The 11,869-nt window shown below is 40.5% G+C and overlaps 1 protein-coding gene across 2 annotated transcripts in view; it reads right to left on the bottom strand.

The window, feature by feature from the left end:
• Positions 1-1,681: 1,681 nt before the first annotated feature.
• The window catches only part of rasgrf2 (Ras protein specific guanine nucleotide releasing factor 2), a 44,386-nt gene continuing 34,198 nt past the window's right edge, over positions 1,682-11,869 (bottom strand). For both annotated transcript variants that reach the window (XM_022766976.1, XM_022766977.1), the window contains 13 exons: positions 10,730-11,223; positions 8,319-8,444; positions 7,142-7,231; positions 6,375-6,481; positions 4,728-4,840; positions 4,562-4,622; positions 3,754-3,857; positions 3,152-3,236; positions 2,852-3,049; positions 2,341-2,420; positions 2,118-2,235; positions 1,948-2,016; positions 1,682-1,812 (listed from right to left, as the gene is read on the bottom strand). In XM_022766976.1, the coding sequence (XP_022622697.1) occupies positions 1,720-1,812; positions 1,948-2,016; positions 2,118-2,235; positions 2,341-2,420; positions 2,852-3,049; positions 3,152-3,236; positions 3,754-3,857; positions 4,562-4,622; positions 4,728-4,840; positions 6,375-6,481; positions 7,142-7,231; positions 8,319-8,444; positions 10,730-11,223 (1,738 nt within the window). In that variant the 3' untranslated portion in view covers positions 1,682-1,719. The remainder of the gene's footprint in view (positions 1,813-1,947; positions 2,017-2,117; positions 2,236-2,340; positions 2,421-2,851; positions 3,050-3,151; positions 3,237-3,753; positions 3,858-4,561; positions 4,623-4,727; positions 4,841-6,374; positions 6,482-7,141; positions 7,232-8,318; positions 8,445-10,729; positions 11,224-11,869) is intronic.

Below are 11,869 nucleotides of genomic sequence, written 5' to 3'. Positions count from 1 at the left end.
TGCTGTGTGCATGCAGGACAACTACGTTCATCATATCGGCTATACGGAAAACAAATTCTTATTTTTCAAATGCTACATTTTTTTAACCTTGAAAAGACATTTTTATTATTTCAGAATAAAGTTAAACAGATTTCTTGCAATATAAGAGCCTGGGATGCAAAACTAGAATTCAACATAAAAGCAAGAGAGACAAAAAAAAAAAATTATATTCACAGCATAACAATTTAAAGTATTCCTTCATCGATCATATGATATGTGTGGAGTCACTATATACAAATATAATATAAATACAGTATCTGATGAAATAAATAGCATGTAAATAACGATCATACTGTCACTCAAGCAAAGCTACATCTCAGGGAGTGCAAAAACTGTCCCAGCCTACATCCAAAAGTTACACACTGCGACCTGACTACACATGTCAGAATCAGACAGTTTGTAAAAGCCAAAAAAAAAAAAATCAAACTGCACACAAACACTGAAAAAGCTTTGGATCAGCAGAAGGTTATAACAATGTTGAAACACTAGAGGGAGATAGTTGCTGACGATCAATGACTTCACCATGTTTACACTAACATGCTACTGTTAAGTCTACATGACCTATAATCTGAAAAAAAGAAGCTGAATGAGTGAAAACTACAGTCCTTTTTTTTTTTCGAAATCTGAAGATTTCTAAGCAGGATTTACTGTGTATAAAACTTAATGCTTGTAAATTGGCAATTGTGGGGAGATTGACCTACACTAGTGGAAGGCACTGATAAAGTTTTTAATTTTGTATCATTCATGTGGACATTTTTTTCTTAAAAAAACAGCTCTCCATTCTCATGGGAGGTCTTTAGGCAAAGGCAGACTAAAGACAAATACAGAATTAATTGTTCCATCAATGAAAAAGTCGGCCCATTCATTAAAATATATCAAATTTTCCATCTCAAATTATTTTTATATTTCATTTTAGTGTCTTTTCTACATTATATTTGAAGGCTTAAAAGCATTTCGCCATACCCAGCCCACTGAGGGTGCATAGTGGCTTAGAGAGTCACCCTGGTTAAGAGTGAAGCATGCTAAGCTGAGGGTCAGGGGTCAGGTTGAAGGCCATTAACACAGTTACATCCCAAGCTGAAATCATGCAAGTTTAATGCAGTGACCATCATGACAGAAAGCGTTTTTGGGGCTCTCACTCCAGGACATGGCACAGAAATGCACAGGCAACAGAACACAGACAACAGCACAGAGACACAAGCTCAGACATCTCTCTGTCACACTATCTGTATATGCTACATCTCTATTATACCCACTGTATTTCATTCCCTCCATGCTCTCAGCCTTTCTTTCTCTCTCAGGCTGTCAGAGGAAGTGTGATGTCTCGTGCAACCACACTCTCCACTGAGGAATGATGAGCACACACACACACAGCGACATGCCATTTCCTCAAAACCCTCATGCAACGCAGCTCGTTTTCCTTGAAGGCAAATCAGCCCAACACTTTACAAATTCTCAGCCTGTCCATTTCTCATGCCCCCTCAGTCGCTTGTACAACTCTGAAGCTTCCTCAGCTGTCCTCACACTTGGCTCTCAAGCTATCTCTCACATCAGTCCTTTATTTCCATTTCTAAACTTCCTGATTTCCTCTTGATTGATGAGATTGCGTGGGCGTGTTGCCCTTTTGGGGGGGGGGGGTCCAGGTTCGGCAGGCTCCCGCTGGCCACAAACAGCTGTAACTCAGGCGGGAAGCCTGGGCTCGATCTTCAGCGAGAGATCATAGAGTGTGTCTTCATCCATGATCAGAGTCTTATCCAGAAGGTACTGCGTCACCTGGACAGAAGACATAAAAGAGGAGAGATGTAAGTTTCAGAACAGCAACCAGCTTCATTTTTAGCAACTATATAACTTCATGGTTACAAATCTACTGTATGTTTAGTGATATGTGATGTGTTTACAGAAGAGTACCTTGGCTTGATGCTCTATTCTGTAGGGAGTCTGCTGGAACTGTCGTATCTCTCTGATGATATGGGATATCTAAAGAAAGTGTGGGATTCAAGTTCACAAATAAAGTACATAGTACATGTGCATGTGATTTGCATCCCCTTTTGTACATTTTTATGCATGTATGTGCCTACCATTCTCATTTTGGAGAAGTTAACAAGACCTTCCTCAGTAAAATTGGGCGTCCCTTCCTCAATAAAGGCCAGATCTGTTAGATACATTCCCAGGTATGGCACACATGGAGGGTTGCAGCTGTAGGAAGATAGTGTGAAGTGTGAAGGAATAAATGTGCATGACGAATCATCTCAGAGTCAATAAAAGCACATTTCCTATTGTCTCATTTTAGAAAAATCTCACTTTTTCAAAGTTTCCCTCAGATTTTTAAATCTTCCCTCAGAGGACACGGTCTTCTGCAGTTTGTCCATCAGGGCTTTAGTCTGGGAAAGACGACAAATACGCATTCAAAATCAGTTTAAAGATCATTATGAACAATTGGGGACAAATAAGACGTTTGCACTAACCCAAGATCCACTTACTCTTGATAAAAGATGACGATAATAGTAATAAAATGACAAAATCTAATTTGCCTCAGTCCTGAAGAGGCAGAATGGCTTAGTGGAGAGACAGACTGTCTGGTGATTGGATAATTATGGCTTTAATTGATTTAGTGTTCATCAGAATGAAGCCAGGAGAAGATACCACACATGACGAGCAAATGCTTTTCTGCATTGTCTTTTCTCTGAGCTCTCTAATGACATCAATGCTACCAGGAGACATTCATTTATAGACATTACAGAGACAAAAGAACTTTCTTCTAATCCTCTATGCTTAGAAAAACTTTACATGGATGGATGGAGATTTATTCCACCTGTTTGCTGATTTTAGCCCAAGTCTTCTTCAAGCGGTAGATGGCGCTGCGATTGAGAGCAGATGTGATCTCCAGCACTCCGTTGTAGTTGTTGAGACAGCGGCAGATGTCAGCCACAGCAACCCACTTCTCGATGGAGTTGGCCCTCGAGCCCACATCGGTGTGTGTCATAATCTGTGATGCCACCAGGTTACTCATCTTCAGAAAGGAAACCAGGGGAGAATATAAAAGGATACTTACTGGAGAGTGACAGTGGGGTCAGGCACACAAAATGTGCTTAAAGACACTGAAAGAGCTTACATCATTGAAGTGTTGGCTAGTTTTCATGATAAAGGGCGTCCGCTCTGTCTTATCAACCTTCATCCAGCCCTGGCCCAGGAACTCTCTGAGAGAGGGAGGACAGAGACATCCCAGAGGTCCGAATGAGATCACACTATCTAAAATATAGCACAGTAATCTCACAAGATATAAGTTACATTAACAAAAGTCTGTGACTTACAGATATTATCACCCTTTTTCAGGATTTCTTGAAATGATTGAGCACCATAAAGAAAGAGGGGTCTCATGAAATCAAGAGAAATCAAGAGCTGCATGGTGATCGGTTTGTTATTGTTGGATGCAACTCCTTTATTCCCATCCAGCCAAAATCTAAATGTTTGAGAAACTTCAAAACAGCTTTGCTTCTAGTTTTAACTATCTAAAAGCTAGCTATAGCTATTATTTCAACTGGTTTTAAATATCACAAATCAAAGAACTGGATAATCTGTCTTCTGTCACAGATTTTTGAGAGATGGCATTATATTAGATGGGGATAGAATGAGGATTTAGCATCCATAAAAGTGATTCCTGTTTTGTTTGGCCTGACGCAGGCGACAGTGTGAGTGTGTGATGACAGGACTGACTCATAAGGAATGCTCCTGAAGACAATGTGATCCAGCAGAGTGATCTGTTCAGCCAGCTCCATGGCCGAGAGAGACTCAAAACACTCGGCCTTCGGACAATCCGCCTAAACACACACATACACACGGATATGCACCCACACACACACACACAGAGGACACACGCATACAAAGACAAACAGAGTCATAAACAAATACTCACATCATAACACAAAACACAAAATAACAAAGAGATATAAATATCTAATAAAGAAGCTGGTTACAATGACTATGAATCTGTTTTATTACATTTGACAGTTCCCCAGAGACGGTCACAGTCAGGAGAGGGTGCATTTACCCCCTCTGCTTCGAGGAGAGGACAGTGTGTACTGACAGAGGCTTTTCACTTCTTACAAAGGCAACATGTGTCTCTTTGTGATTCCCAATCATTATTAAGCCAAGACCATTAACCAGAGGCGCTCGTGAGTCCTGATTGTTTTCATCATAGGAACTGGCAAAGGGGAGTACCAGGAAATTAGGGGAGGTGTGTATTAATGTGTAAATACATTAGGGAGGCCAGTTTCATAAAACCACGTAATCCCATAGAGAGCCACATAAATATTCAAATTCAAATTGAATGTGATGTCATTCAGCAGTAACAAGACGTTTATGTCATGCAGCAAAAGGTAGAATTTCTCCTTTTATACTATAAAATATTACTCCTTAATTGATCCAACAGAATAATATGTAGCTAATCATAACATCATAACAAGATGCATTCAATGGCTCACTAAAAAGCTATTAAAGATTCGATGTGCTGCAGTTTTCTCACCATCTGTAAGATGTCCTCGATCCTCAGCTGGGCATCATCCTGCTCATCTTGAGAAAGGGCACTACAAGAAAGGGGAGTAAAGAAGAGTGTGTAGGAAACTGTTATAGTCAAGTGCTTCATACATGTGCAGCAGATTTGTGCGTATTTGTGTGTGTATGTGCTGTACCTTAGTATGTTGGCAGTAGCTTTTCTCTCCTGAGGCAGAAGGTCTGGATCTCTGAGCACCTCCTCCAGGAGACAGATCACTGACATCTTCAGCTCCCCATTCATCTCAAAGTCCTAAACACGAACACAAATGAACCTGTATACCTGAAAGGACCCTCACAGACAAACTCACAGAGTACCCTAACATTAACCTCAACTTAATTCTGATCTAAACACTAAAACTAGACCTCAACCAAAGAAGTAATTTTTTTCTTTTTTTTCTTAAAGTCTAAAACTCAAACTGGTCCTCATGAAGATAGAAGTTAGTAGTGAACAAAATCCTCTATCAGGGTGGATTTCATTTTAGATAGTGACACTGATAGTGATTTCTTGTGATAACTAGTAATGTGAGATGAGGTTTTTTTCTGAAGATTTATTTAATGTTCATTGGGACATTTGACGTAATTTAATTGATGGCAATATTATAGTCAAAAGAATAATCTTGTTTGTAGATGAGGAATTACATAACGCTGTGCAACTTGCCTGAAGTTTCAGTAACTGTTTGGGTTGGCGGACTGATGCACCATAACACATTGAAGTGGGTGTATTACGTTTAGTGTCAGAGTTCTTTCATCCAACTGTTGTCGTGTTCATTAAAATAGACCTCATTGCAAAAGCCATCTCAATATTTTCACAGTACTAAGCCACATACCAAAAGTAGTTATGAGTAAGTAACTATGCAGTTAACAGTAAAAATAAACAACAACAAAAGAATAAAAATTCAATACTGCTATAAAATCTCTCCTGGTACTCTCACGTTGTTAGATATGAAGAGAGATAGATACCACAGTATAAAACCCTGTGGCAAAATATCTGATGGTTGAAAAATGTATAGTCTCATAATATATGTTATCATTTGATCTCTAATAGAAGTACAAGACAAACACAGACCATGGGATTACATATATAAAATACCCGTGACTCCATTCTTCTCTCCATTACGACTTCCTCTCATCTCCAATATCTGACCAATCATCTGTCACTGCTGCATAATCTTTTCTTTCCTCTTCATGAGCCTCCTCATTCCCTCCAGTCTTCTTTACACCCCCTTTCCCTCCTCTTCCTCTCTCTCCTCTCTACTTCAATTCAACTCCCGTTCAAAGGTCGGTTTTAACAAGCTCTTTGTTCTTTGGCCTCCAATAGAAAAATTTGAGTGGGTGTATATGTGTGCGTTTGTGCTTGTCTGTGTGTTAATAAGCCGGCTAAAGCTGGCCTGTCATTGCAGCGTTTTGTATTATTGAAGAAAAATACATAAAACAGATCGATGTAGTTAGACTGGAAGCACCTCTACGCAGGGAGTCAGGCAATTACCTTGATATTCAATTCATTAGAGGCAACACTGGCTGTTTAGCAGAGGAGTAGGTAGGTGGACTGAGGCGGGCTGAGCTCTTCGTCCAACTGACACGGCAACAATATGCGGTGTGTGTTTATGTGCATGGGGCTGTTTACATGCTCAAGCGAGAGCAACGGAGCAGAGAGAGAACGTATCAGACACCTGCTTTAATGAGACCACAGACTTGATCACCCCAGCAAAACACCAAAACACACAGTCCTCACACCCACACACACACACACACACACACACACACCATGGTGGGTGCAGACAGACCTGTGAGTGTTTGGAGACCCAGTGGCGCAGCACGTTGAGAACTCTGTTGGTTGCAGCTCGACGGATGATGAACTCTTTATCACAAGTTCTTTCAGAGTTAGTAAAGACTGGAAAAAGAGACGAAAAGAAAAGCCACAGAGTTATTATCGCCTGATGATGGAGGGCTCTACTGTATTATAATACACCAATAAAAGCAAGATCCATCAAAAGTGTTCAAATTACCTGAATAAAAGTAACAGTATCAAACAGAAATTCTTTATTAAAAGTCTTTCAAACTTTTGCAGATGTGTTTACATTAAAATGTACTTAACTATTAAAAGTTTGTATTTTGAAAATAGTTCCCTTTCAGAGTTTTAATATAGAGACATCACGTGCAGCAGTGTTTTTTAACGGGTCAAAAAAATGAAGGTAAACCATTTTCATATGTACTACTTCTTTTACAGAAAATGACTTCCGATGAAAACTGTTCACACAAAAGTGCAGTGTATGGACTATCCACAGTAAGCAGGACAGTGTTTCTACAGAGAGTGAATTTTTTGAATATGTTTTTTTCCATTCTCTGACCTGCAATCAATTAATTTCATATCTATTTTATTGGGGGTATCAATCTGATATCTGGACAAATAAAAACAAAACTATCTGCTTTTACAGTACGTTTAATCTGTGTGTGTGTGTGTGTGTGTGTGTGTGTGTGTGTGTGTGTGTGTGTGTGTGTGTGTGTGTGTGCGTGTGTGTGCATGTGTGTGTGTGTGCGTGCACGCATGTACCTGGTGGTGTACCATGTCCTGCAGCGGCTGTGGCGATTGCGAAGGCCGAGGCAGGAGAGACTGAGCAGCGTGAGTTCTCCCCTGACTGGCCTGCAGACACACAAACACATAATTATCATCAAGACCCACGGTACTGTTATAATATTTACCACTGTTTATCATACAGGTAGGGGACAACGAGTGACTATAAACGAACTTTAATTTCATTTTGACATGGTGAGACTTGATTACAGTGGCCACAGATTAAAATAACTGTGTATTATGACTGTTTTCTCGTCTTTTTTTTTTTATTTTTATAAATGTCAAATTGCCTATTGTGGTAACTGAAATACATTTGTATACAACAACATTTGTCTCATTATTCATGCAAAAGACCAATTAAAAAAAACAAAGGTATATTATTAAAAGTATACTCTGTAAATTACAGGCTACTGTACGTCTATGATAAATTTGATTGCTGTGGCTAAACAGTAATTTATACTCAGAGAGCACATTGTTTGAAAACAATGGCCAATTTTATTTAGCTCATGTATTCATTACATTGGGCATAAACATGTAAAAAAGACAAAAAATATACATGTATATTTGTATTGGTATTTGTGAGCGTTTGGAATATACTTTATAGAAATTATAGATGCAAATTACAGATCTGAAAATGTACCTGTTCCTCATTTATTATCTCTATCTTCACTGCCAATCATCAACGTTGTCATTTTTGTACAGGCACAATGCAGACCATAAATACATCTCTCATTACTGGCAATATTTCCAACAACCATATAGGAATACTCATTGTGATCACTCTGCAGCTGGACAACATACAGGATAGACTCTCCTTAATGTCATTCAGGAAGTCTATTTCACCGGGCACACCTCAAGGAAAACCTTCCTAAGACACTTACAGTCATACACACACTCTTACAAACACACAGGGCCCATTTATACCTTGGTGTTTGAGGTTTGTATTATGCTGCTGTACCAAAGATGTCAGCCTCCAGGGTCCAGAGCAGCCCGTCAGTGGGCACAGCACTGCCCACTGCAAAGGCCTCTGGCTATGATATTGTGGTCTAATTATGAGTCATAAACCACACACACACACACACACACACACACACACACACACACACACACACACACACACACACACACACACACACACACACACACACAGTGTTACCTCCAGGCTGTCTGTATCGGAGGTGTCGAGGTGTGGAGGGAGAGCGACATGGAGACATGTCACCTGCTTCACTGCTCTGAGGAGACTCTGGGATGATTTTCTCCAGCGACACTGACTCCAGAACAGCTAGACAGGAGGAGAGGAGAAGAACAAGAGTAGCAATAATGATGATGATGATGGTTATGGTCATTACTGTTGCTGCTCCACTGGAACGAAGAACTATTATACTTAAGTTCACAGGAATCACTCAGTATAACTAGTGGATAACATCATGACTTGTATTTGCTCCCTGCACATTTTCTGTGTGTGCACATGTGCTTGTGTGCAAGTGTATGCTGATCTGCATGTGTGTGTGCCTGCATTCACATCATATGCCTGCTTTTGATATTTGATTCACTCAGCAAATGTCCAACCAGAATTCTTTTGATTTTTTTTTTTTTAATACAAACATGTATTTAGCCTTAGGGACGGGCACTCCAACACAAATACATAAACACAGTGACCAGAAAAGAACCAATAATTCAAGTGTGTCTTGGCATATTAGAAAATATTACAACTGAACCAGAATATACAGTGCAAATGGATGACAAATTAGAGGAAAAATCAACATAAAGTGTGGGCCAACAAAGGCCTCCACAGCAGCTTCAGTTTTCCTTGACATAGATCTACACATCTCTGGAACTCTACTGGAGGGATGAACGCTATTTTTCCATCGGTATTCCTTCATTTGGTGTTTTGATGATAATTGTGGAGAGCACTGTCTTCCACAGGTGTGCTGTTGGGCTGAGCTTCGGTTTATTTATTCAGGTTTTTCCTTTAACTTGTCACCCATTCGTTTTTGTGTTTGACCTCAAGTACAGTAAACACCACACAGTGGACCCAATTACATGTAGCCCTACTGTAGATGATCTTGTTACAGTTTATATATTGAGGTGTTTTGCTTTGGGGAATAAATATAAAAGTTTAATTGAAACAAATATCACTTTGATATAACTTGAAAGACACAGAGAGGCTGATTGTCTCAAACTGTGAGAGGTTTCACCTGACGACTCTTCAACATTTGCTCAGAATGTCACACCAGCAATTTGTCGGTGAAAGAGAAAAGGCCAAGAGAAAGGGCAAGATCAATAAAAAAAAAAATAGAAAGATATGTAAATAACTGTATGGACATAGATATATACACTACTGCAAATACACCAACTGATAAAGAGCTAAAGAAACTGAGAGACAGTATGCAGAGGAGGTGAAGGTGGCTTGATGGTACAGCTGCTAATGGGTCTTTGTCTCCTAGTGAGTAGTTAGCAGCTGTCTCACACGTATGTGTTCATGCACACACACACACACACACACACACACACACACACACACACACACACACACGTGCGCACACATTGTATGTGTGTCAGCACATGCTAATGAAGGTCTAACTGCAGCTTGTCCTTGCCGTGCTGCTTCAGATACTGTGACAGCCATGACAATCTCTCTCCATTCTCTCGTCCGGGCTGTGTCACACCACCATTAGAAGATCTGAGCATGTACAGTGGGAAGTCAGCTTAGTTGACTCAAGCACACAAATGCAAGGAGATAATGATGTCCCACCAGGCGCCTGTTCTGCTCTTACAGAAAACACTTCACACTGCGTCGTTTGATGAGTGACCTCCAGCTCTTTATGAGCACTTCAATACGCTAATAAGACTCCACATGCGGATGCTCAGTCATGGAGAATATATAGTTTATATACTTACAGAGCAAACTGCACACACTAAGCTAAGCACGGTGCAGGAGCACAGTAGGAGAATTTTATAATATGCTAATGATTCACAATTCTGCAAATGGCTGTTACAGCCCTACAAAATAATTACAATCATTAAAGTTTTGTTTAATTTAACCTTGTTAACATACCCACAAAATTTAGGATTAAGGCTTTATTTCTTTTATACTGTCATAGTTATGGGTAAAAAGCACAATAATCATCTCTTGACTGTATTTCTAAATGCATATCACCACTAAAACATCCGAAATTTAGTGAGACAATATCTACTGTATCTTGTTTTTTCTGACCTCCTGAGGTCTAACTTCTCCTTGCTGCAGTGATGTAGAGGTGCACTCCACCATGGCATCACTGTTGGGTGTGGCTGAAGGTGCAAAAAACCTCACATCCGACCACATCTGAAGACAGACCAGCGTGGTCAGAGGTGAAAAATGCTTCTCAGCCTGCTGTTAGGTCACTCTTAAATCTCTAGTCAGATCATTTCTGGTTTAAATCTAAATTTTGTCACTTTCAGTATTTTTAAGTAGACGTTATTGTGTGGCTGCTTGTGTTTATACATTGAACCTTTTTTGACTAATGAAAAAGAGGGTTTGGTAAGGTTATTTGCACTGTTCATATTCAATAAGACGCTGTAACGTACCTCTGCGAATGCTCCGTCGCAGTTTCCCACAAAAGGGGTCGATCCTGGGCACCTCCTCTCCCTCTGCAGTCGGGCTGGGACTCTGGTCCGGGGACGTAGGAACAGGAGGAACTTGGTCTTGTTGTGGCTTGGAGTTGTTGGGTGGGGGAGAAGTGGAGGAGGGAGGCGGAGGAGGAGAAGTGGTGGTTGGGGTTGGGGTCTGAGGCGTTGGGGTCTGAGGGGTGTGGGCAGATGTAGGGCTGCTGGCAGCAGACTGGGAGGTGTTGTGGTTGACACTGAAGTTTGACAGAGGACTGGTCAGGTCCAGGCCTCCAACCCTGGCAGTGATGGGCGAGTGGAGGGAAAGCTTTCGTGCTCGGACAGGGGAGGAGGTGTGGGACGGGATGGAAAGAGGAGGAGGAGAGGAGAACTTGCGGCAGAGACGAGGAGATTTGTCGTTCATGTGTTCACCACCTCTGTTGTTCTGATTGGTGGCAAAGAACAGCTCCAAGGACCTGAGAGGGGGAGTAGGCAATATGTTAGCAAAATAATAGGATATTAAAAAAGCAATAAAAAGAGAGTGCAGGGAAATGGAGGAAAGGATGAAAAGGAAACATGTAATTTCGGCAGCTCAAAACAAGACCATGCTAGTCCCTATACCCAAAACTGTAAAAAGGCAAATAGTTTTCCTGTATTAGAGGTAAATGCCTAGTTTAGGGTCAAAATAAAATGACATAGTGTGTAATCACAATTCATAAAGAAGAAAAGAGTATTGAACAGTGTTTCAGGAAAAAAAGTGACACAAGTTTTAGTCCTTTTAATCCTATAGTTTATATCCACATCAGATGAACAGTGAAGGAATTTTAGACCTTTCTATAAATGGTTCCCAAATTTTAAGGGACAGAAAGTTGTCAGAGAAGTTTACATGAAATGACTGCATGTAATGTGACAGGGGTGAGGGACCATCAGAGAGTCATCACCAGACTATTCAGCTCCCTCAGCCCCACGGAGCTTTATAGCATATCAGCTAAATCTATTGGTTTCATGGCCTGGACCTTTACTGTTTTGACCCACTCTCACCAGGCTCATCAGTGCTGTTTGTTGTTTTTTTTCAGTGAAAAAGCTGTGATAAATCCCTACTAAGCTTGGCCAGAACCAAAC

The sequence above is a fragment of the Seriola dumerili genome, unplaced genomic scaffold (genome assembly GCF_002260705.1).
Source record: "Seriola dumerili isolate Sdu_G_001 unplaced genomic scaffold, Sdu_1.0 BDQW01001090.1, whole genome shotgun sequence".
Lineage (NCBI taxonomy): Eukaryota > Metazoa > Chordata > Actinopteri > Carangiformes > Carangidae > Seriola > Seriola dumerili.
This window is presented reverse-complemented; position numbering and strand designations above follow the sequence as displayed.